At 42.6% G+C, this 25283-nt stretch overlaps 2 protein-coding genes and 2 long non-coding RNA genes across 7 annotated transcripts; 1 reads left to right on the plus strand and 3 right to left on the minus strand.

The window, feature by feature from the left end:
• Positions 1-1032: 1032 nt before the first annotated feature.
• COQ10B (coenzyme Q10B) lies at positions 1033-15927 on the plus strand. Of its 4 annotated transcripts, none has more exons than XM_083865400.1 (6): positions 1033-1231; positions 1983-2240; positions 6986-7132; positions 8535-8727; positions 10916-11017; positions 13537-15927. In XM_083865400.1, the coding sequence occupies exons 3-6, from the start codon at positions 7011-7013 to the stop codon at positions 13702-13704; spliced, it is 585 nt and encodes a 194-aa protein (XP_083721526.1). In that variant the 5' UTR covers positions 1033-1231; positions 1983-2240; positions 6986-7010; the 3' UTR covers positions 13705-15927. The 4 variants fall into 4 exon arrangements, with proteins under 4 accessions (XP_083721526.1, XP_083721525.1, XP_083721524.1 ...); XM_083865399.1 differs by lacking the exon at positions 1033-1231 and adding an exon at positions 1500-1597; XM_083865398.1 differs by lacking the exons at positions 1033-1231; positions 1983-2240 and adding an exon at positions 3513-3580.
• Positions 3766-7029, minus strand: LOC310911646. Its single transcript, XR_014590574.1, has 4 exons — positions 6922-7029; positions 5335-5514; positions 4799-5102; positions 3766-4541 (listed from the first exon to the last, which is right to left on the minus strand). It is a non-coding gene; the product is annotated as an uncharacterized lncRNA (long non-coding RNA).
• LOC310911647 lies at positions 11626-13193 on the minus strand. Its single transcript, XR_014590575.1, has 3 exons — positions 13126-13193; positions 12223-12358; positions 11626-11690 (listed from the first exon to the last, which is right to left on the minus strand). It is a non-coding gene; the product is annotated as an uncharacterized lncRNA (long non-coding RNA).
• HSPD1 (heat shock protein family D (Hsp60) member 1) lies at positions 15862-25274 on the minus strand. The gene is made up of 12 exons (XM_083865392.1): positions 25115-25274; positions 24158-24333; positions 21229-21481; positions 20626-20708; positions 19941-20036; positions 19552-19645; positions 18978-19146; positions 18632-18731; positions 17522-17767; positions 17153-17327; positions 16350-16528; positions 15862-16261 (listed from the first exon to the last, which is right to left on the minus strand). Exons 2-12 carry the CDS (start codon positions 24329-24331, stop codon positions 16109-16111), a joined length of 1722 nt encoding a protein of 573 aa, XP_083721518.1. The 5' UTR covers positions 24332-24333; positions 25115-25274; the 3' UTR covers positions 15862-16108.
• Positions 25275-25283: the final 9 nt, after the last annotated feature.

Here is a 25283-nt window from a genome sequence, read left to right on the forward strand (position 1 = left end):
TCACTACAAAGATCAATTTGCAGTAACTTTCTCTTGTTTCTTCAGCCCGACTTCCAACTTCTGTTGAAAAAAACAGCTGCAATATTACGTTTCTTCTTTTACTAAACAGACCCGAGCTGGGGATGAGGTCCCAAGGAATGCTCTGAAGTAGTCGTTTTGGAGTGTGCCATTTCACACATAAAAGGGAGTTGAGTGCTAACAGAAATTGTGCTGTGATGAAACAATAAGAAAACTGCCTTTTGCTTGTGTCTCTTCCCTGCTTTTCCACCAAATTCTGTGTGCTGCCCCAGGTTCCCTTTGTCTGCCTGTCAGATCCCGGAATCTGTACTTTTGCCTCCTGGACATGAACTCCATCACACTCGAGCTTCCACAGGGCTGTTACTTAGAGGTTTACCAGCCCTACTGAGCTCCCATCCCTGTCCTACACATACAAGTGTACACAGAGTTCAGAGATTCCTGTATGGATCCAAACAGATGGGATTTAAGAGCCCACAGGCTCTGCAGATCTGGAATCATACCCAAGTAACAAACCTTCAAGGTCCCACTTTACGTAGGGTTCAGGTCCAATTTCAGGGGCAGCCTGAACTGTCAGTAGCTGGCACTGCTGCTGAAAGAAGTACCCAGACTCTTTGCCTGTCCTTGACTGACCCCTCTATTGTGCCTGCAGAAGTTTCTGGCACCAGTTCACTCAAAGAAGGCTTTTGACTACACCCTCGTGCTGCTTCTTCCAAAAATAACTCTTTATTTGTATTCATTTTTCCCCCACCCAAAGCTACAAAGAGCTGTACAATGAGCTGATGTGATGCAAAAAGCTACAAACCTGGTCTAAACTCCTAGTCCTTCATTCTGCCCTATGTCTGTGCTTCAGCTTCGTGTGCCAGGGACAGTTCACTGACATTCCTGTGTCTACTAAAGACAAGGGCAGAAGTTCTTAAAACAAAGAGAGGAAATATTTAACCACAGCAGCTATCTTTCAACTCTGTAGAAACTTCTCAAACAACGTGAGCAGGAAAAAAATAACACAAAACAAAATCTCTTTCAGTCCCATTTTTGCTTCTGATGTGCAGAAGAAATAATGTAGAAAGGATCCTTTTGTCCCTGGAAAGCCAGTGAGTTAAAAACACACTTTGGAAGATGAGCTTTTTGGAGGACTTCAGATGAGGGCTGCTTTGTGATCTGCAGGATGTGCATAACCTGAACACAAACCACCCCTGCTTTTGTGTCACTGCTGGTAAGGATGGGCTGAGGAACAGAAGTGAAAGAGGGGATGGGGCTGCCATCTGTGCTCCCACAGCCTTGTGGGCTCCCCCGAGGGAGTCTGAGGGTGGTTTTGTAGATTTTCTGCCCAGAGGATCCAGGTTTCAGCCCTGTGTCCCAGCTATCACAGTCCCCAGGGCTGGCAGGGGCAGGGTAAGGCAGGTACAGCCCTCCCCAGGCAGGAATCCTCCCCCAGCCTGCCTGAGCTGAGCCCGGGCTCTGCATGGTTCAGTGCAGACCATGTTCTTCCTGAGCAGTTAAATAAATACAGACAGTACTATTTTGGAAGTGGGACAGAGTAAGAACAGAGCAGCTGGATTTCAAAACCAGCTGCGAGCAAGTATGCACTGAGATTTAAACCCTTTTTGCATTTTTTGGTCCACCAAAACCTTATAAAGATCTAACGAGTCTAATCCTTTACACAACATGTTTACAGCCAAATACTTCAATTATTACTAACACCAAGTTCACTGGTGCTATATGAAATAGAAGAAAATTTATGTGATTTTATATAGTATAAATCTCATAATCAGATTTTAAACCCAACCTTGTAATGATGGTAGTGTTATAAAAAATAGCATTTTGAAAAAAAAAAAAAAACCTGTGTACCTATAGTACATCTCTTTCTAGTGTATCAGAAATGTCTTAATTAATCCCTCTGGTATTAAGGGTTAATTTGGGCCACTCTTTCTGTCAAAGTTAGTAAATGCAACTCTCTCTTCCAGCAACAGATACCAAGCAAGGTTTAAGAACTTTAATTCTGAGCCTACCAAGAGAAAACAAAAAAGGCAAAAACCCCTCAAAATGCCTTAGACACTCATCACCTTGGACATCTCAGTGCCTGACTTCAGTTATTCTAAATGCTGAAAGATATCAGTCTTTGTAAGAGGTAATTCCTGATCCACAGAGCAAGCTAGAATGACAGACACAGGACACAGCAAGTGACAGCTGCACTCGTGGAAGTTGGAAAACACACAGATCAGGTGAGTAATAAGGGCTAGAGGAGGGAAGAACAACATAGGATTGAGGTTTTGCTTGTATTTCTGGCTTTGCAGCTTGTTTTTCACCTGCGCTGGAGAACATGAACAGAAAACAATTTCTGTTTTTCATCAATAGAGACATGCTGCAGGGCAGCTTATCTGAAAAACATTTTACCCTGAGGTGGTAGAGTAAAAGCTGCTCCACTTAGTCTCTGTCATCCAAATTGGTGATGTACTTATTTAATAATGAGTGGTTTTGCTAATGGCAAGGATGCTGGGATAATTAAAAGGATCAATTTTCTGAAGAGGCTGTTGTTGTAGGTTTATATAATTTAACACTTATTTTTGTCCAGAAATCTTCTTACTTCTTAATGCATTCAGTATTCAATAGCTTTAACTAAAATGGCTTCATTTACATTGAATGTAGAATTCTAGTTGCAGTTAAATGGGTGGGAATGGGTTCCTCCTGTAGTTGAAGGGACACTGCTCGCACTGTATCCAGGCAGGTTTTCTAGTGCACACAGCCCAGACACAAGTCAAGGTCAGGACGTGAAAATACCACTCTTACTTCAAGTGTCCTAGCCATGACTGTACCTGGTGGGAAAAAAAACAAAAAAAACAAAAAAAACAAAAAAAAAAAAAAAAAAGAAACCCAAACTATTTTATGGCAATAAATTCTGCTGTCTTACGTTTTAACAGTTTATGTGTAACACATATTACACAAAATATGAAAGGTGTAATGAGTTATATTTAAACAGTAGGTCTCCAATCGCCGAGTGATTGTAAAACACGCTTTCCTTGTGAGAGCCTGTGTATGAAAGGCGAATTACGAGAAAGCATTAATTAATGGCTTCTTTGTTTCAAGCTGAGGTCAAACGGAGCTCTGTGATTACAGCCGGGGCTGTGGCCGTGCTGTTAAGCTGCTGCTGGCTGTAACGCCGAGCACGCACCGGGCAGAGGCGGGACCAGCACCAGCGACTCCTCCCGCGGGCTCCGCGGGTCAGGCGCTCTGCGGGAGACGGGACGGGGACAGACACGGGGACGGACACGAGGACGGACACGGGGACAAACACGGGGACAGACACGAGGACGAGCCCCTCCCGCCGCTCGATGGGGCCGCCCCCCGCGCTCCAGCCCAATTATGGCCGCGCGCGGGGCTCGCGCGCCGGCGGGCCAATCAGGCGCAGGGCTGGGGCCGCGCGCGCTGTCCCGTGACGGCGCGCCCCCGCGGGCAGGGCGGGGCGGCCCCGCGCCTCCACAGGGCCACGGGCGGTGACGGCGGCCGGGACGGCGCGGAGCGGCGCCGCGCTCGGCAGGGCCATGGCCGGAGGCGCCGCCGCCAGGTACGCGGGGCGAGGCGCGGTGACCGCGGGCGCGACACGGAGGGGCCGCTTTCCCGCTTAGAGACTCGCCTCCTCTTTGCCCCAGACACTGGCGGACTTGTGAGCCATCCGTCAAAGGAATTAAATACTGAGGAAGCGCTCGGATGTTTTCCCTTCAGATAATGCAACACGTTGCTTCCCACCTAAGCGTGTGTAAGGCTGGCAGCGACAGCTTGAGAAAAACAATGTGCTTTAGGGGAGAGTTAACCTTGGAACTGAAAGAAAAAAGAGCAAGCAGATGAGAGAGTGCAGTTTGAAAATCTTAGTGTAAAGGTTCACCTGTTACCAGTGTTATGGTAGTGCTGCTGTGTTTCTTTATCATATTCTGTCATCCTCATAAAAACCGTCCAAAAGTGGAATAGAGATTGGATCACATCAAATTTCATGCAATAATTTGACAAAACTGTTTACTGTGCAGTGGTATAATGTATCACCGGGCCACATTTTTTACTGTATATCCTTTGTGGTATAATCTTAGGGTTGTGTTTGCAATATTAAATTCATTCGGTCTTGGTAAACAAAATTGCTGTTTTAAAGAGTAATTTATTAGAGTCTCCAGGGCAAAATCAGTTGCTGGAAGGGTGTTTGGTATAAGAGGACCCATTAAGTAACTGCTTGCAAACTAAGTTTAAAAATGTTTCTCGTGGAAACTGCAAAGATGTTGGCAGCTGGTTCTCAGCGAGCACAAGCTGGATCGAGCACAGCGCTGTGTTACTTGTAGCCTCGGAGCTGGGGATGCTTCACTCCTGCCGCTGTCCCGGAGCGCGCTCTGTACCTGCTGCCGGCTCGGCACAACCTCACCGTGCTCAGAGTGCAAGCTTCAAGGGCTCGGGTGGTAAATTACTCTCCTGTGCTTATTCACACTGAGATGCTAATGAGCACACGTGCTGGAACACTCATTTTTTTTTTCCGATACGAACAGCTGTTGGCAAAGAATTTGGATGGGATCAACTCGTGCCTCACAGATCATAAAATCAGATATCACTATAACCTGATAAAAGTATCAGTTGGGGTTCAGTAAACACATTTGCCCTGGCATGCTCCTGGCGTTAATTTCAGTCTTTACACTGAGGAGTTAAGAGAGCTGTTTTTTCAAAAAAAGTTGATCTTGGGGCTTAGAAAATTGTGTAGTTATTTAAAATAAAAATTTTAAAAAATCACTGAATATAGAAAACTTACACGTGCGTGTCAAACACTAGAAACGCTTCCTTTTCAGGCCGTAGGATTGGCTGGTGCTGTGATCAGTGCTCAGGGAGAAGGCAGTGAGGGGCAGGAGTGAGTGGAGATGGTTCTGTCACTGGCAGAGAGAGGGTGAATACAGAGGTGGCAGCTGTGCCTCAATTCTAGAATGGACTTGGGTTTTCTTCAGTGCCCCAGGTCAGGTTCACAACAACATGACAGTCCATGGAAACCGAGGGATTTCTTAGAGAGATCTGCTTTCCTCAGCTGGGACCCAGCCCAGCACATTCTCACAGCATCTGTTCTGCAGATAAAATTGGGAGAGGAATGGAGTCTCACCATACTTGTAAGCATTATAACCACTTAACCTTCCTTGAATGGCACTGTGGTTGTGAAACGGACATTGTCTTTCAGCAGCTGAGAGATTATTTGTAGGGATTGTTTTTCAGCCTCGTGGCTGAAGCAAGTTTAGATAAAACAGTATTAAACAATAGACTGGCACAGCATTACAGTAGAAAACAAACCAAGAGACAAACCTGGTGACTGGTTTGGACTGTGTCCTGTACATAGCCCCAGATACTGAAATTTAAATCGGCTGTGCAGAATGAGGTCTGCTCCAAACATTTGAACACCTTCTGTGACTCTGGTTGAGGCAGCTACAATGTTACTGGCACCCTTCCAGCATTCCTGTCAAAGCTTTTCCTTAACAGTCTTGTCTGGAAAAAAACAGACTTTGTCCACAACCCTTGAGATACTGTTACAAACGTTTGCAGAGCTGTCTAAAGGCTTTTAAAGTGGACCTATCCTTTCTTAATTTTGACACAATACTTCTGTCCCATTTTAGTTTCTTTTCAACTGCAGTGATTACAATATGTTTTCAGGCATCATGCTTCATATCCCAGTTGCATAGTTAGTTTTTAAAAAGTCTGTACAGATTGTTTTTAACCAGCTGTTAATGATGATTATTTTTTCTCTAAACTCAATACCAATTTATTACTTGCCTGTCTCCTAATACAGTGACAATATAAGCTGATGTGCTCAGTCATGGGTAACCACTGTATTATTTTAGAATTCTAAATTATGTTGATTTTTAAAGAACATACTGTTAATTTTAATTAAATTTAATTCAAAATTGGTAACTAATTTGCTGACTAATTTGGTGCTTGGTTAAAAAAAAAAAAAAAAAAAAAAAAAAAAAAAAAAAAAAAAAAGGGCATCTACTTGTTCATTGTATCTAAAACACCAACCAACCAACCAACCAAACCCCAAAGAAGCCTAGTTCTAAGTAAAACTAAGTTTTACATTAAGTTCTAAGCCCCATTTTTAACCACGTGAATCTAGAAGTATAGCCCTGATTATATAAGTTAGAGGAAGACCTGGGTTACTCATTAGCTTATGTTTGTAGAGTCACTGAGGGCAAATAGTGGCATTTTTACTTTCCTGGTGCCAAAATTCAGACACTTCTGAGGCAGCATTTTGCATCTTGACTGACTTGATCTGAGCAAAATCAGTAATTCAGCAGAGCTGTTAAATACCATGAATATTTGTTAGATTTTGGTGTAGATGTTCACAGAGAACACTGAGGTGCAATCTTAGAATTACTAGTACTTTTAAAGGTAATTTGCTACGTTTTACTTATGAAAACACTGCATTCAAGGTTCTGGTGATATTTTCTGAAGGAAATGTTGAAAGGTGGGTAAACAAAGCACCTTCTGAAGGGACTTTCAAAATGAAATTGTCCTCCTAAGAGAAGGGTGGCAGCAGAGGGATTATAGCAGAGTTCAGCTTTCTATCTCCAAGTGAAACCTTCTCTTCTTGTGTATTCCAGAAGGGTAAAGTATTGCACACTATGCCTTGTTGTTGCTGCCAAGGCTGTTGTGCAGACTAAGTGCATGTGAGACTTGAATGTGAACTGAAGCTGCCATGCAGGCAGTGGTTAATGAGGCCCTTTGTATTTCACTCTCCCAGTTACTTCTGTCATGACTGAGGGGCTATTTTTAGTTTCTCTTAAGAGGAAATAAAAAGGTGCTCCTTGTGGTTTTGACAGTTTGTATATTGTTACAAGCCTTTGGTTTTCCATCTGGCTGATTCTGTAATGTTATACAAGATAGTGTTTGTCTTACCTGAATGCATTGTTATTTCTTTTGCTGACATGAAACACATCTAAAAGTGTTTTCCTTGTTTCAGGCACTTGGCCTCTTGTGGTATTCTGATGACCAGAACTTCTCCTTTGCAAGGACCTGTAATGAGCCATACTTTTTCAAGAAATTTCTTCAATGTTGCCACACCACTAATAAATAAAAGAAAAGAATATTCTGAAAGAAGAATTATAGGGTTGGTATAAAACTGTGGAAAGAGACTTTAAATGCTTATTGATTTTGTATTTACTGTAATTAATCCAAAACACTAGTAGTTCAGAAGACTGAGTATCCCTGAAGACATATGTCCCTAAGACTCTGGGAACCTCAAAAGGAGTTTTGACTTTCAGAATTTGTAGAGATCAGGTTCACCAGTCTGAAATTGAGTATAAAAAAAGTAGGAGTCCAAAACCTTTGGCCCATAGCAAGAAACAGCAGAAATACCTGTTCTATTCCATGACAAAACAAAACCAGCCTTGAAATGGAGTAATACACTAATAATTTCATCTAGTAAAATGTGAATAAATCAACAGGTGTCAAAACTCTTTTCCATTCTCTCACAAATACATGCTAATGTTTGCACTTACATTATATTATACTTCTCAAGATTTTCTTATTTCTTTAAAAGAAGAAAAAAAGTGATGAAGAAACTTCACACTTTAAAAAGACTTTTAAACCTTGTTTGCCTTAAAGCTAGTAGGAAAATCCCAGTTCATTTAATGATACTGGGATCTGCCCCCAGTCTCTGGTCCATAACAGTATGAACTGTTTATTAGATTGGGGTTTTTTTGGTTTTTTTTTTTTTTTTTTTCATTATATTTAACATTCCTTTTCGTGATAGTTCTTGAACTGCAACAGATCTTGCCTAGTCACTTAAAAAGGGCCTTTGTCCAATAGTCCTCACTGCTGAGCACTGTTGAACATATGCTTCATTCTAAAGGAAATTAAGCTCATGCTTAATCCCATCTGTTTCAGAGTCAGAATGAAAAATTAAAAACCATAGCTATGTAATACTTTGCCATGTTACAGCAGAATCAGCTAAAATGTTGCCTTAATATTGTTTCATCTGATTTCAATATCCTGCCTGAGCAGGGGTGTTGGACAAAATGAAGTCCAGAGGTGCCTTCCAACATCAGCCATTCTGTGATGCTGGAAGGTTTTTCCATTGCATCTGGTTTTTAATTAAGCTTTTTTATTTGGGCTAAAATAAGGACGGTAGTTCTCCTCTGTTTAAACCTTATGAAATACAATACTTGAGTTTTGGTCTCACACACACACCTTGTCTTGGGACCCATCAAGTGAGGATTTTTTTTTTAATTTTTTTTTTTCCTATTTGAAGTGTACACACATCTACCTGATATTGCAGAAAGTAGCAGGCACTAGATTCATTATGCTGGATGGTATATTATATTTTGCTTCTTTATGCAAAAGCAATTTCCAGTGTATTACTTTTCTTTCCTATTAATTAGCAAAGCTGCATTTTCAATTTCCAAAATCATTGGTATGGCTATGCCCAGTATAGCATCTTTGAAGCATTTTAATACTGAATTTGAAGTTAAAACACCTTGTAACTGTAATGGTCATGTGTCTATTTCCAGGTATTCCATGCAGGAAATGTATGAAGTTGTTGCTGTTGTGGAGAATTACAAACTCTTTGTTCCTTGGTGTAAAAAGTCAGACATACTCTCGAAGCGCTCTGGGTACTGCAAAGCACAGCTAGAAATAGGATTCCCTCCTGTAGTAGAGAGATACACATCAATTGTAACCCTAGTGAGACCACATTTAGTCAAGGTAATTGCATTTTTTTACCACAATTTTCCTTCTTTTTTTTTTTTTTTTTTTTAAATTTGAATATTCCAGGCACATCTTGCTTCAAAACAACATCGGTGATGGAAGCTCTTTGTGTGGCTCAAAACTTGTATTGCTTTTCTTTAAAGATTTTAGATAAACTGGGGAGAATTTGAATGTGTTTTAAAACAAACTGTCACATGTGGGAGGAGAGGGATTCACTTTTTAATTTGCCATTATTGGGAAAGCTGGCAGCCATTAAATGAAGACATTAACTTTTTTGTTTGTGTTGGTTTTTTTTGTTTTGTTGGTTTTTTTTTTTTTTTTTTTTTTTTTTTTTTTGTTTGTTTGTTTGTTTTGTTTGTTTTTGTTTTTGTTTTGTTTTGTTTGTTTGGGTTTTTTTAGATTTTTTAGATTTTGTCCAAGCCTCCCTGTATGTAAAATAAGTACTCAGTTAAAAGTTATCTGACAAGTCTAGCTTCTGATGCCTTAATGAACTTGCTGTCATTACTTTTCTTCTCATAATTTTAATTAGTTATTATGAAAAGCCTAAAAAAAAGGCTAAGCTTCAGTACAATGTTATTCAATATATTGATGAGAAGACACAAATGTGGATTTAAAGTCAATATTTTTACAATTAATTTGTTCAGAAGAGAAACAGTTCTATTTCTTTCAGCTTTCCAAGAGCAATAATTAAAAGTAGAAAAGTGTCAAGGAAAACATTTTAAATGATGCCTCGATCTTCTATTTGTTTGCCTTATATGTTCAAATCTGTTTTGCTGAAGAATGGCTCAGAACAGATTCCTTATAGCAAAGCTGACTCTCCCTTGGCAGATCCCATTTGGTTTGGAATAGTGGAAATTAGAGCAGTTGATTGCTGTTCAGGATAATTATTTGAAAATCCTATTTCATTATTCTTTTCTAGGCTTCCTATTAAGAGACACTTAACAGAAAATGAGTTTCTGAAGTACCGGGGAGATGTAAATTGGAAAAGGAATATGCAAAATTACTTTATTCAATATCCTGACTGACTCTGGAAAGAAAAAAGATTTTCCTCCCTTTATTAAAAAAAATTGAGCAGCTATAATGGAAAACTGTGATTAACGTGCTGAGAGCTTTCCTTTTCTACAGTTCCTGAGAAGACAGGCTTTTTTCTTTCACACAGCTATCAGATTGGCTTTCCAACTCTTTTTCTCTCTTGATTCACTCAAAAGAAGCATTCTTGCCTCAGAAAAAAAAACCCACAAAAGTGGTGAGGAAAGCCATTTCTTCAGATTTCCTCCCCCGAGACTCATTAGCCTTTTCTCTGCTGCAATTACTTTTCCTAGAGGTTTACATTATCTCCACAGAACTGCAGGAACATTTCTAGGGAACTGATTGTGTGCTTGTCCTCTCAAGTAACTCTAGGCAAAGGAACCCTGTGTGGTGCTCAGGCACAAAATGGGAATGGTTTGTTGCTTAAGGTTTTCCCTTTTTTAGGGCTTAAGCAATGAGAAAATCAGATTGGTAACAGCAGTTTTTGCTGAGGGGAAAGCATGGAATGACTTTGCTGTCTGAAGACTGGGAGAAAGGGGGACACAGTGGTAGTTTTCCCATTTTTCCTGCTGTTTTGACAGCAGTAGGGAAAAGCAGGCTCAGCTATTTGTATCTAATCTTCCCTCTACTCCTTCCCTTTCTGATGCAGAAGTAGCAAGGCCGTGCATTATCTCATTCCTGGAAAGAGAAATGTAGGTGTTCCTGTGCTGGTGATTAGGCTTTGAGATGAGTCACCTCAGCACAGCTTTCCAACCCAAGCAACACTTATTCCCTGGGGACACTCTGCTGGAGCAGAGTCCTTGGGTAACAATAAGAACTTGTAAAAAAAAGACCCAAAAATGTTACAGAAATTTTCTCTACAAATTCCAAGCCGGCTGAGGTTATGTATTTGGATGTTCTATGTATCATGCCACAGATCTGTTTTATGACACTCAACACACAATTTTTGGCTCTGCCTCGGAAGGACTTCAGTTATTTTGCCATAATTGACAATTGTGCATATAGGATCTTGTGCTGGCTGTGCTGTAGGAACAGTTTAAACTATGCCATGACCATCACTATTTAACAAAATGCAAACACAAGCTTCACTGATACCTGTTTGTCACATTTGTAAAATTTGCCTAATTGTAGCTTGATTTTCACAATGTTATTTCAGGCATCATGCACAGATGGAAAACTCTTTAATCACTTGGAAACAGTGTGGCGTTTGAGCCCTGGTATCCCTGGCTATCCAAGGACGTGTACATTGGATTTTTCAGTAAGTATGGCAATTAAAACTACCACATCCTAGAAGCAGCACAGAGAAACACTTATCTTCAACTGAGGGGGCTTTTTAAAATGCCTGTACTATTTCTTTAAACACTTATACACAGAAAACAAGTTAGCTTTAGTCAATTCTGTCCAAAAAATATTTTGCAAACTTTACTGTTGGAAACCACTTCAGTATCTTTCAAAGACAGCAGCTTTCTGTGAGGTGTCCATGTATCATGAAACAGTCTAGGGCAGGCACCTCTCACCCTACATTTCTAAACACACTGAAGTTTTCAGACAGTCAAATGCAGGAGAAATGCTAAACATACTTAGCTATTTTCTTTGATTACTCTACAACCTAAATGCTCTCGGTCAGTGTTCTGCCATCTGTCCTGTTTGGGATGCACTTTGGGCAGTTCAATTTCCTGCCTTCCAGTTTTACTCTTTCATGTACTTTAAGCCTTCTTCCTTCTCTAATACAAATGTAATAGATTTTTGTTGTCTCTAATCTATGATGGGATATCACTGCAGCCCTCTTTAAATCCAGTACCTGATTTTAGCCTGATTTCACTCCCAGAAGAGCTGTTTCCATTTGAGTTACTGCTTTTCCACGTTGTCTGTTTTGTCTGCCATCACATTTTTTCTTGCATTTTATAACGAAGTGTAGGTGTTGCAACAGGCTGCAAAAGTACACAGAGATGGGCTAATCCTGCTGCCATCTGCTGGAATACTCTGCTTTGAAAATTATCTTCAGTAAATAGGAAAAAGCTTTTGGAGTTTTTTTTAAACTAGCACATTAACCTCCTTGGGTTATTAACTTTCAGCTTATTACTGTATTGCACTTCATACAGTTCAGCAGTAAAAATTAATCTACAGATGCTCAAAGAACCACATTTTTTAATGGTTTGCACATTATGTGCTCATGTTATTTGTATTTCTTTAGGCAAATAAGTGTCAATTATTTATACTAACATACATAAGCTATCTTTTAACCCAAGCCATAAATTAGTTAAAAAACATAAATTAGACAACTCTTTAAACCCTACAATCTAAGTACAAGCTCTGTGAGAAAACAGCACCACAGCTCAACAAACCAAAGCCACATTTTGACATTTCAGGCCCTTTAACTTCAGTTAAATGGAATCAAAACTGAACTGGATATGGAATTTTCATTTTCTTGGGGGAACACTATCAACACATCTTACTGCTTACCCTGTTTTGAGGCAGCAGAAGCCAGTGCAGTTGGCTGAGCTTAACCCCTGCCAGTTACTGCCCTGCTGCTCCTTGCCTCTGGGTGCTTGCAGGCAGGGGTGATAAGCATTTCACAACAAACTCCTCAGAAGAGGCCCTGCAATTACAGATATTCAAGAGAAAACTTTGATTTCAGGAATGCTTGTTTGCTTTAGAAAATGAGTTTTGGGCTATGCTGGTTCCCACAAGCTGCTGTATCCTGTTGTGCCAGCCTAATTCCAGGAGACATCCACACACAACAGGGAACTTTCCTACCTTCCTTTCAGCTCTGAAATGATTTGGTTCATAGAGTGAAGCCACCACCATTTTCACCACCTGCAAGCTTCATTAATGTATACTATACCTCAGGACTGACATAATTGCTGAGCATGATGCCAAACTCATTATCCCCACTCTGCAGAACTCTGCATGCCCCGAATGACAGCTCTCAGACTTGCAAGAGGCACATTAATTTCACTGATGCTTGAGGTCAAGCAAATGTAAATGAAGCTACACTTGGCTTATGAGCCAGACAGTTTAATTACTTCTGTGCTACTGCTTTGCAGTTAACATCATTGCTCATAAGGAAGTGGGGAGAAGCTGCATTTGCTCCTTGTGGCATTAAATCTGCTGATTTTTCAGGAATGACAAAAATGACTTAACTCCCAATCCATTTCATTGATTACTGGTGTCAGTCAGGAGTGGGAACTGTTCAGGTGGGAGATGTGACACACAAACCAAATCTGTAGTTTTAGTCATTAAACTGCTTGTTTGAGCCTCCCACAACTACTGCCAGCAATAAGGAAAGACTGAATTAAAATACTGGCATTTAATAGGTAACTATTTCAAGCTGCTTTTAAGTTTCTTGGGTATGCTCCAGCTTACCTGTTAGTTTGCTGTCTTGCTATGCACGATTTTCTTCAGACAGCTTTTATCCCCCAAGTGAATTCTGTGCACAAGATAACAGTTATTGTTTGTCAGTAGCTTTGTAATACCCCAAATCTCTCTTGTAATGAATTTTTTTAAAGAAAAAAACAGTTTAGGTAAACATAAATTACTATTTCTGAGAACAGAATGAGAGAATTCTTCTAATGGAAAAACCCAGGGGTTACAGAGTCCTCAGACCAAGGAACATGGGTTTCCTTCACAACCACATTCACCTATTCCTCAGTTTTAACTGTTCTACAACTTACCTGCAGCCTTCAGTGGAGATTCTTTAATAGAGTTACCAATTTCTAACAGGATTTTACAACAGTATATATACGAAAAATAATTATCTTTTATTTTCTTAAACAGATTTCTTTTGAATTTCGTTCACTTCTTCACTCCAATCTTGCTACACTATTTTTTGATGAAGTCGTAAAGCAGATGGTTGCTGCCTTTGAAAGAAGAGCATCCAAACTCCACGGCCCAGAAACCAGCATCCCTCGGGAGCTGATGCTGCACGAAGTTCATCAGACGTAAAGGAAACTGTAACAAGCTCAGCTATAAACTTGTCTGTACATTTCCTTTGTACAAAGTGCCCTGCTCCTCCTTTGGGGCATCTATTCCTTATCTGAGCTGTGGGTGTGATCTTACACTATGCCAAACACACCTGCTCAGCCAGACAGATACAGAAAGTTCAAAAGCTGCAATCGAGTGCAGAACAAAGCCTTATCAGTAACAGACACCTGGCAGCTCCCGTAGCCCAGGCTATCTCGGGCTGCCGTTAACGCCAAACGGCTCCTGGAATCACGGCCGGGCTCTGCCTTAGCCTGGCTCCGGGGTTTGCAGCACTGTAACACATTAACTCAGCTTTGTGGGAACGCAGCTTCACAGCACCAACTCAGCCAGCTCTGCCCGAGCAGAGGCCAACTGACACACTGGCTTCCCACAGAATGGCACAGTTTGGCAGCCACTGAGGAGTGGTGCTTTTAATCCAGATGAATAGCAAAGGTAAGTCAGGGGGCTCCAGCTGCTCCTGGAACAGCAACTGCTCTAAAACTCCCCTCTCTTGAGAGATGACACGCTTAAGGAGTACTGTAATTCAAGTGCAGCAGTCTCAGGTATAGCCAGTGGTTCCCAGTGGACCTGTCTGAAATTTGTCGTTCATTTGGCAGGCTGAACTTGCTCCTTGCCACTTCTTCCCTGTTACACATTGCACTTTGGTTACCTCCATCTCATCTAGCACAAACAGAACACTTTAAAACAAGTGTTACCTCTGAGAACCAGGTACCAGCGCTGCCCTCCCTATATGTAGAGAACAAGAGGCTTCCTGCAGACAAGCACAGCCAAGGCCTGCTGTCATTATAAATCATACAAAAGAGCACTAAGCCCTCATGGCCTCAGGTTTTTCAGTACCATACTCCCACTGTGGTAAGACCATCTTGATTAGATATACGTTCAGTACTTCTATTCCTGAAATGCTCTCTTCCCAGTCTCTAAAGGAACCAAATGAATAGATTTGAACAGATTCTAAATACTTACTTTATGCTGCCTTGTATTACCAAATGTCCTTACTGAAAAAAGGACCAGCTTCAGGCCAAGTGCTGAAGCTGGTCCTTTCTCTGCAGTGTATGTAATGCATATGGTTACTACACAACAGGATATTAAATAACATAGCAAGGTACGTTTCAAAATAATGACAGCCCTGAAACAGTTTCAGACCATTTTACTTAAAATCAGAATATCACACATCCCATCTGTGGAAGGATAGTTCTTATTAAGGGCAGGAAGCAGGGGAAAGCAACAGCTGGATTAAGGTCATTTGTACAGAACTGAGAAGCTGTAAAGCAATTTTGATTGTTGAGGCAATCAGAGATACATACACAAGTTTGGGAACACCATTGTTCTGCAGGCTGGAAAGCAGAAAAGACTCTACACAAAGTTAGTGGTGTCAGATCAAAGAACACAGAAAGGGGCAAAGCAACATTTCTAGTGCAAAAAAACCGAAATCCTGCACCCCTGACCAGAAAGGAGAAAGATTGGAAGGCTCAAGGTGAGGAGGTAACCACATATGAGACCTGAGCAAAGGAACTATTTAAAAACCCCAGAACCCTTTCTTGGCAAAGGCTTACCTGTTAAGATACCCTCACGGCACTTCCCTTCCCCCAGCACTGTGAAAGGTACACACTGGGCCTGTTCCAGCACGTGAAACAATCAGATAGAGGGTAAAATAAAGTCAGTGCACGTGCCTTTTTTTTCAGAGCATTGTTTAATATTTCAAAGAACTGTAGTGCAGTTCAGCTTAGATATTTCTTACCAAAATTAAAGCACTTGCATTTCTGAGAAACATTCTAGACAAAGGAATGTTTCTCGGAGTGAAATGCCCTGTCATTTTTTCAAGCATAAGTGTCAAGTTCTACTAAATCTTAGAAGCAGCAGCAGGCTGTCCAGGCTCTCCCATAACTATGGCTTTGTGTGCAGATGAAGAAGGGGATACATTTTGTAACTTTTGAGCTGTTTATTACATAAAGGTCACATAACTCTATTTGCCTACTTTGTACACAATTGTCTAGTCTCACGCACAGCGGCTTCCAAGTTCTTCCTAGTACTGGCAAGCACCAAGAAATTCTGAAATAGAATATCAAGTGCCTTAATTAAGTTCAAATCAGGACCTTGGTAGATGGATCTTGCACCCAGTTATCAGGAATGTACAAATGTCTTTATTCAAAAAATACAAAATAAATTATCTGTAGGCATGGACAATGACTGTAAACAATTACACGTGTGTTAAATGAAATCCGGTAACTGATGGTTACAGTGATTCTTTTCAACACCAGCCTCACTTCAGTCACTATCCATCCTCTCACACTGATAGCTCAAGTTTTTGAAGTCAGAACTGTCAGTCTTCAACAGCACAGCTCATGATCCATCCCTACCCCAGGAATTAGAACATGCCACCTCCCATTCCTCCGCCCATCCCACCCATTCCTCCCATTGCCGGCTCCTTTTCTTCTTTAGGAACTTCAGTCACCACTGCTTCTGCTGTTGAGAGGAGAGACGCAACACCTGCGGCATCCATCAGAGCAGTTCTCACAACCTAAAAATAGGCAAGAACAACTTAAAACCTGCTGACCATGGCAGGAGGTGGGAGGAAGCAAAGCTGAGAATCAAGATCTTTAGGTTACCTTCGTTGGGTCTATGATTCCTTTTTCTACCATATTCACAAAGTCCCCAAGCATTGCATCGTAGCCAACCTCTGATGGGCTCTGCAGGATTTTTTCAACTATCAATGATCCTTCAACACCAGCATTCTTGGCAATAGTCATTGCTGGGATTCTCAGTGTTCTCTTGATTATTTCAATGCCTGCAAGAAACAGGATAGTTGGAGCTCCGTGTACAAACACCACTCCCACTGCCAAGGAATGCCCTTGTGCTGGAATCAATACAAAGAAAACCCTCCAATCAAGGAGAACATAAGCTATTTTTATCAGTTCCAGGAAGAAAGGTTCTCTGCTACTTGACACTTGCCAGCATAAGAAATCTTTGCAGGATATTCATGCACATTTTAGTTTTATTTCCACAAAAAGTAGAAAGGGGTATTATTGCTCTCTATATTTATGTGTAACATGACAAAGCCTTCTTTCATTTGATTTGCCACACAGTTTCTTGAGCATTAATAAATTTTGTCTGTCTGCAAAGACTTCAAGCCAGCTCCCAGCCCAAAGAGTTTGCCACTCTGCTGGGATACTGCTGGTTTATGTTGGGTCTTTCACAGCCCAGTCAGCAATACAGTAGGAAAAGCTCCTTCCCACTCAAAGGCAGAGATCACCACACTAAAGGAATGTGAGGTTCCTGAGATCAAGTAACTAAAACTCACTGAAAGCAATCTGCATTTCATCTGATAAAGATGAAATGGACAGGATAGGAAATGGACAGGAGAAAGCCTGCTTGTATCACCTCCACACACCTGTTCAAGTTGTCTGCTTACCAATTTTCTGATCCTCGTTGGCCGGGGCTAAGGCGTCCAAGGCCGGGATGCAGCGCAGCAACGCGCAGCCGCCGCCCGGGACGATGCCCTCCTCCACGGCGGCGCGGGTGGCGTTCAGGGCGTCGGTGACCCTGTCCTTCTTCTCGTTCACCTCCACGTCGCTGGTGCCGCCCACCTGCCACAGCAAAGCCGCACGTCAGGGCCCACCAGGAGCCGGCTGGGACAGCGCTGCTGCTGCCAGGTTAAGCAGCCAATACCCAATGAGTGCCAGAAAGCCAACCCACCCTCTCCCAGACTGGCAGTCCTCTTCTGTACCTCAGCACTCAAGAGCCTAAGCTTTAGTTCATCATTTCATCAAGTTGTTAATACCTTCAATACTGCTACTCCATCAGAGAGTTTGGCCAATCGCTCATTCAGTTTCTCTTTTTCATATTCACTGGTGGTGACCTCTAGCTGTTCGATTATTTCTTGAATGCGTTTCTCAATCTGAGTCTTTTCACCCTTCCCCTTAAGGAGCATGGTGTCATCTTTTGTAACAATGACCTCTCCAACTTTACCAAAGTCATGAGGTTGAATATCTTCCACATTTAGGTTCAAACCTTCTTCTCCAAACACCTGAAAGAAATTATGTGAGAAGCTGGAATTCACAGGTTCCACATACATCACTTCTTTTATCTACTTGCAGAAGAACACATACAGCAGGCTCATGGTGTAAAATAACCACATAACTGCAGTTCCACCCTCTGGGCGAAGAACCTCTTCCTGATATCCAACCTCTATCTCCCCTGACACAGTTTCACAGTGTTTCCTCGAGTCCTGACACTGGTCATCTTGTATTTTGGTAAGTTACAGATTGTGACACTTCACTCATTTTAGAACAGTTTGCTCATTTGTTATATTGTGCTGCCATTAGCTTAATCATGAAGTTTTATTTCAACAGCCTTCTCTGGGTCCCAATATTATGCTATGATTTTGAAGTGCCTGTTAAAAATAGGGCAGCACAAAGGGACATTTATCAGTGCATCAACTATATGCAAAATTCAGTACTAAAAAAATAATTCAGTCCATTCCAAACATTTTAAATAATTATATTTGCCACATCTGAGTCCAGGCAACTGTGAAACCATCAGTTTTATAAGGCAGCAAGAAAGCTTTGCTGCTTCTAACAAATTGCCTTGGACTTCCTCCTTCCCTTAAAAACCTAAATCCTGCAATGAAATCACATATGACTTCAGTCAGTTACAAGGAGATTATCACTTATGGTGGGCCAGGATCGTATTACACAGCAATTATCACTGTCTGCATTTTAAAAAACCAGGAAGATTCAAACACCAGTTACTGTTATATTTTTGAAAGAACAGAATACAACCTGCAACCCAGCAAATACAAGCCAAGGACCTAAAAATGCACATTAATTTCCTCCTTAAAAAGCATTAACATTCCTTGGAGCAAAAAGCCACAAAAAACATCATTACTTACAGCACCACCAGTAGCAATCGCCATGTCCTTAAGTTGGTTTTTCCTGTTGTCACCAAAACCTGGTGCTTTTACAGCAACAACCTGAAGGCCAACCTTCAGTCTAAAGAGAAAAATTCAGGGAATGAGTCTAATTACTAAGCCGAATTATTTCAGTGCAGCTCTAACAGTCAAGCAAACAAAGAAACCATCATGAACTGAGGTAGCTTTTCTCAAAAAAGTAGTTGGGACGCAACTGAAGTTTTGAGTTGATACAAAGCATGGTGATGTTCGAAGCTGCTGTGTCTTTGGTACAGGTAAGAGAACAAACAGCCTTACACTATAGAAAAAAATTAATTTTAAGCCTCACCTGTTCAGGACTAGAGTGCTGAGGGCTTCTCCATCAACATCTTCAGCAATGATGACCAAAGGTTTGCGGTTAGCATTGGCAATTTCAAGAGCTGGAACTATGGACTGTACACTAGAAATTTTCTTTTCACTGATTAAAACGTAAGCGTCCTGGAATTCACATTTCTGCCCTGCAGAAACAAAATGCATTATCTGAACAATTCCATTACAAAAACATATCAAGCATTCTTTCATCTTCATCAGCTGCTTTGGAGCAATGGTTGCACTTTCCAACTACATTAAAAAAAAAAAAGAAACAACTTGTTCTCTCCAAGACTCCACTCTCAACTCTACATTGTTCTACTGTGTTGCAAGGCCAGCCTGATGCTCACAGGAACACTTTGCATAGATGAAATAAGAAAAAATAAACCCCACACTCCAAGCTTTTACCAAGTTCAAATATGATGGGGAAGGAGCCCCTGCTCCATTTGCTGTGGTGCACAGCATAAGGGTCTGTAAAGCCTTTAACAGGTGCCATTATTTCTGACTGACACGAGCCACTGTAAAGTGTTTGACATGGCTTATTGTTAACTCACCTTTAGTTGTGTTAATAAAATATGGAGAGATGTAGCCTCTGTCAAACTTCATACCCTCAATGATTTCCAGTTCATCATTTAGAGTTTTTCCATCCTGTTTAGATGCAAGAAAATCTGCATTAAAATCTCCCAAAAGCACAAGTACAGTTTTAACATATTATGCACAACAGATTGAAAGGCTCTGGATCCCACATCAGTTTCATGTGCTTCTCTCCAAAACAGAAGGAATATAAGACAGAACAGTGATCAAACTCTGATCTAAAGGAGCTGGGCAGGAATTATGGTGGGAGTTATGGAATGTGAGCTGCAGCAGCAGCACCACATGTGACAAAAGCCAGTCCTAACAGAAGAGATAGTACTTGGCACTTTGTTTGTTGGCCAGTTCTTACCTTGACAGTGATCACACCCTTTCGTCCAACTTTTTTCATTGCATCAGAGATTATATTGCCAATTTCCTGATCTCCGTTTGCTGATATTGTGGCAACCTGAAAGAGTAAGATATTTAATTTCATTTCCCAATGCAAAGTGTTTTCTGATGATAAAAAAGAAAATCAGAGTAACCATTTGCAATGCTCACATTTCTGACAGGGCAGGGCAGTGTGCTGGAGCACACCCACAGCAGGACCAGGATCTCTGTTAGAAGGGCTCAGGCTTTTGGGGAGCTCCAGCAGAGCCAAATTCCCTGCAATGGACTTACACCCAGGCCATCTCCAGGCACAGGGACAAATAACCCAGGACCAACCACACACCTGAACCTCATCTCCCACAGATCTGCCACACCCTCAATACTCTGCCATCATGTCCATTCACAACAGAGCTTTGCTCCCATCAAGCCTTCCCAAGAACACACATTTATGTTCTAAAACCACACTTTGGAATGAAACTTGAAGATGAAAAAAGCTGCCCACTTCTGAACTAGCCTCTAGCAGTGCAATTGAAGACTGCTCCTGATGTAGAAAGAAAGGCACCCAGTCAGATGCACACAACCTAAATTTATTAAACCTGACCTCACAAAACTTTTTTTTGAGAGACAGCTGCCTAAACTTGGGTAATTTTATTGTGTTTTTTTCTTACCTGTGCAATTTCTTCTGGAGTTGTAACAGGTTTTGACAGCTTCTTCAGTTCACCTATGATGGCATCCACAGCCAGCATCACCCCTGAAGATGAACAGAGCACTTGTGAACCAACAAAACAAAGTACAGAGCACAGAAAACACAACCAAGCACCTACCCAGCCCAGCAAACAGGTTTCCTTTCAAACAAACGTCCACATTGCAAAAAGGCATTGTTTGCATGTTCAAAACCAAATGGTTCTTGTTCCATACTGTCATTTGTATACGTAGTGATAGGATTTTTGAAATTGGTGCAAGATACTATCATGATTGAATTTTACCACAGATTTGTTTACATGGCTATTTTATTAATCAAATGCAGAAATTACTTTAACTGCAGTTCACTTGCAACAAATTAAATAAATTGACCGCATATAAAATTGTACAATGATTAGAAAAATTAATGACTGTTCAGAGTACAGCAACATAAGAAAAACAATTGTGTTCTCTGAACATCACTTCACATTACCCTTTATGATGGCTCTTCAAACAGAAAATAAGTCAAATTTAGGCTATGAAGAACAAAAGACAGTGATCAAATATTAAAAACAACAGAAAGAAGTTACCCCTCCTGATTTCTACTGGATTGGCTCCTTTGCTGATCTTCTCAAAGCCTTCCTTGGCGATGGCACGTGCGAGGACTGTTGCAGTAGTGGTACCATCTCCTGCTTCTTCATTGGTGTTGTTGGCAACGTCCTGAACTAACTTGGCTCCAATGTTTTTGTATTTGTCTTTCAAGTCAATTGCCTTTGCTACTGTCACGCCATCTTTTGTCACTTTGGGACTTCCCCAGCTTTGTTCAATAATAACTGTTCTTCCCTAGGTGGACAAACAATGAATTTTAAATCCAAGGCAACCCACAGCATGTTACTGTTAAAGAGCTCAGCTGAAAATTTTGAACAGCCACAGCTGAACACCTTACACAGGGCATTAATTTAATGCCTCTCTCATTTAATGCTTCTTTCAGTATTAAAACACAAATTTTAATACCAAAGATCTCCAAAACCAGAAAAATGGCTCAAAGGCTTTATGCTTTCACAGAATGAGGCTGCATTCTTCAGCCATAACATTTAATACCACAGTATGCAATTAAAATAAGACTGACCTTAGAAAAAAAACTGAAGAGATGCCCTCTAATATCAAAATTAAAAACAGCAATTTAAAGAACCAAATTTCCAAAATTTTCATCAAATCAAAATGAACATTCTTTGTGATTGAAAAACAAGTAATACAAAGCTCAATTTGTTGCATGTGCTGGAAGAACAAAAAAGCAGACTTGCAAACCTCAACAGTGATTAGCAAAAAACCCTGAGAATACTTCCAATCTGTGCTCATGTGTTACAGTGATTTCTCAAACACTGCAAGTTACCAAGTTTTTCTCATCTTAGTTTGCACTTGGATCCAACTGAAAAGCTGGACTATTCTATCCAACAGCCACAGCTAACATGGGAAACTGTGAACCATGCAAGGACCACAAGGAAAATGCACCTGCACAAGGCCATTGCTCGTTCCAGATGAATTCAATAGCCAGTGACTGCCTCAAACAATCATGTCCCAGTTTTGAGCTGGAGGCAGCAGAAACTCAAGGAGCCACCTCTGGTCCACTGCTGCGCTGAAACTCCTCCACCATCCTGACAGCTGCAGTGCTGGAAGAGGGACGGGAGAGCAGCTGCCCCCCTCAGCCCTGCAGAGGTGCCCTCACCTGGTGTGTGTCAGGTCGCGCTCAGAGCTGACCCTGCTGGCTCTGCCAGGCTCTCCCAGCCCAGGGTGGGGATCAGTGCAGCAGCAGTGCCCTCCCCTGCTCAGAGCTCACACATCTGCCTGAACCGGCCCTGGCTGCCTGCCAGGCACGAGGCCACCCCAGCGGCTACAGGGAAAGGTTCTGCTTCACTGACTCAGGCTGAACCTGGGGAAGAGCTCACAGAAATTCACTTCTGTGCCATGGAACAGTCACGCCAAAATAATGCATTCCTTGTCTGATTTGACCTGCACTTCTAAATATGAAATTGATTCAAGAATAAGAAAATTCCTCTCTGGAGGAACATGCTACTAGTACATTTTCCATATAGTGTATCCTAATTTGCTTACTTTAATTTTCCATTTTTATATGGTATTATTCCAAATGTTTGGTTTGCAGCTCTGAGAAGAGGAGCATGACAAAACCTACAAATTACAAATCCCATGAAAGGCCTTGCTCTCAGCAAAAACACCTGTCTGTGTTCCTGAAGAAGGGAGAAAACCCCATCAGTAACTGCACAGGCATTTAGAATGGTCCTGCATATTGACAATCTGAGCTCCCACACACACCACCTCTAACATGCTGCAGCAGTAGCAAAAGATTGTGTAAGACTGTTTCTTCACCTGACTGATGTTTCTTAAAAGTGCCAGAAACAGGATCAGTACAGCCCCTCCATTTTTACAAATACATGGAGAACAGCTTAACAAACAAAAATCCCCTAAGGTTACATGAAGTTGCATCAGCAACTGCCCTTTAGCCAGTGGATTAGAACTGTGCTTCAGCATTCACAAAGTAGCCTCATCCAAAAAAACAAGAGTTAAATTAACCAACCACATTTAAACTTTGCTCCTTTGTGGAAGTAGCCGCAGCTTCCTGACATAATTGTTCCTTAACCTTCATCTGCTCAGCTTTATGGCATTTTTGTCTTTGAATAAAGCTGATAAAGCACTAAAAATGTGTGGGAAATACATGAAATAAGGTTACAGTGGCCAAGCAGCCCTCAGAAGAATTATCACGCTGTTACAGGGAACAGATATTCACGTGAGCCCCAAAAAAATCAGTGTCTCTTCCTCAAAAAGAGGAATCTCATTTCAAGCCCTACTGCACATTGCGTGACTATGCAGAATACCATGGCTGGTTTTCCAAGAGACCCAGATGTCCCTTACAGGACAGGATACAGGGTGACACAAATGAATGGCACTACCATGAAATTTCACTTAGGCCGGTAATGTTCACCAACCAACTGAAAACTCAACATTACACTTTGGATGTTTTAAAAAGTTTGTTAATATTAAAACATATACCAATATAAAACTATAATTTGTAAAAAAAAATAACAAACAAAACAAACACCATTAAAAAAACCCAACTAAGCCACCAACATGCTAATTAACCTACCCCATGACACAGTTAGTTACATTATCTACTGCACTGTTACAGGTTATCAACTCAGCTGGTAACACATTATGCACATCTCCCTAACCTTTAAACTGTTTAGACGAATATATTGTACCTTTCCGAGGAATCCAAGTAATTTTACTTTGTTACTACAAAAATCATGCACTACTGTCCCACTTTTGGCGACAAACAGGAGACTACAGCTGCTTGCAGGAGCCTGTCCATGCTCCTGCCCCTTCCCGCTGCAGTTCTGCAAATACCATCGTGCAGCTTCACCAAGAGAAACCCAACAACTGTTCTCTGTCACAGTATTTTCAGCCAGGTCTGTGCTAGCACAAAGGGCAAATCTTCCAAATTACCTTTGGCCCCATGGTGACAGCTACAGCATCTGCTAAAAGATCTACTCCTTGTAGCATCAGAGCTCTCGCGTCTGCTCCGAACTTCACATCTTTTGCATAGGCTCGTGTTAGATGGGGGGCGAGGGCTCTGGACACTGGTCTTATCTGACGGAGTACTGTAGATAAACGGAGCATGTCTAAAATATTAAAAAAAAAAAAAAAAAAAAAAAAAAAAAAAAGTAGAGAAAAAGCATTAAGGCTTTTCACGGCTTCTTCTACAAGAAAAGAGAGGGAACAGATTCAGGCAGTAAAACAGGCATGATGAATCTTTAATTTTTCGACTGGCTGAAAGCGAGACACGCAAGCAGCTGCAAGTAGCGGGGCTGGGTATCCCCGGTCCTCACGGCGAGACCCACGCGGCAGCAGCTCCTCCCTGCGCGGCCTCAGCCCCCCGAGCTCCTCCCGCCGGGGAGCGGGGCAGGACACGGCGAGGGCACCGCCAGCGCCCGCGGCTCCATGTGCTCGGCGCGGGGGCCGCGCCCGCCCCGGCTGCACCAGCGGGGCCGTGAGAGGGGAGCTCGGGTAAGGCCCCTACGCCATCAAGGGCAGAGCGAAGAGAGACAAGGCCGCGGCCGCCGGCCCGGGCCCGCCGGAGCCCCCGCGCCGGGCAGGGCCCCGCGGCCACATGGCCGCCGCTCCAGGACACGCGCAGCAAGGTCAGCGCCGCCCGCCCCCCGCCGCCACCCGCCCGCCGGGCCCGCCGCGCCACCAGAGCCCCGCAGGGAGGTGCGGACCCCGCTCCCGCCGCCCGGCCACAGCGCCCGCACCGCGGCCGCCCCCCGCTCCCGCCGCCCGGGCCCGGCCGCTCCCGGCCCGCGGCCCCCGCGGTGAGCCCGGCCACGGGGGCAGGGCCGCCGTGCCCTCCCCGGGCCGGGCGGAGCGGCGCGGGTCCGGCGGCCCGGCCGCGTTCCCGCTCACCTGCGGCAGCGCGGGAGCAGCACCGCGGCTCTGCGGACTGGCGGGGCACGTCTGGCGCGGCGGCGGCGGGCGGCGCTCGGCACTCACCGCCCCGGCCCCGCCCCCGCGCCGCCGCCGGCCCATGTGCGGCCCCGGCCGCCCGGCCCCGGAACCAGCATGGGCTCCATCC

This window comes from Zosterops lateralis (genome assembly GCF_965231275.1).
Source record: "Zosterops lateralis genome assembly, chromosome: 7".
Classification (NCBI taxonomy): domain Eukaryota; kingdom Metazoa; phylum Chordata; class Aves; order Passeriformes; family Zosteropidae; genus Zosterops; species Zosterops lateralis.

Bases quoted from the DNA above. Each gene is read 5' to 3' on its own strand.
- COQ10B (XM_083865398.1), top strand. From the start codon at position 3,558: ATGGCCGGAGGCGCCGCCGCCAG. The intron at 3,581-6,985 runs GTACGCGGGGCG...TCCTTGTTTCAG, and splicing joins GCCGGAGGCGCCGCCGCCAG to GCACTTGGCCTCTTGTGGTA. The intron at 7,133-8,534 runs GTTGGTATAAAA...GTCTATTTCCAG, and splicing joins TCTGAAAGAAGAATTATAGG to GTATTCCATGCAGGAAATGT.
- HSPD1 (XM_083865392.1), bottom strand. From the start codon at position 24,331: ATGCTCCGTTTATCTACAGTACTCCGTCAGATAAGACCAGTGTCCAGA. The intron at 17,768-18,631 runs GTAAGTAATGAT...AATTTCTTTCAG, and splicing joins CGATTGCTACTGGTGGTGCT to GTGTTTGGAGAAGAAGGTTT. The intron at 16,262-16,349 runs GTAACCTAAAGA...GCCTATTTTTAG, and splicing joins GAATCATAGACCCAACGAAG to GTTGTGAGAACTGCTCTGAT.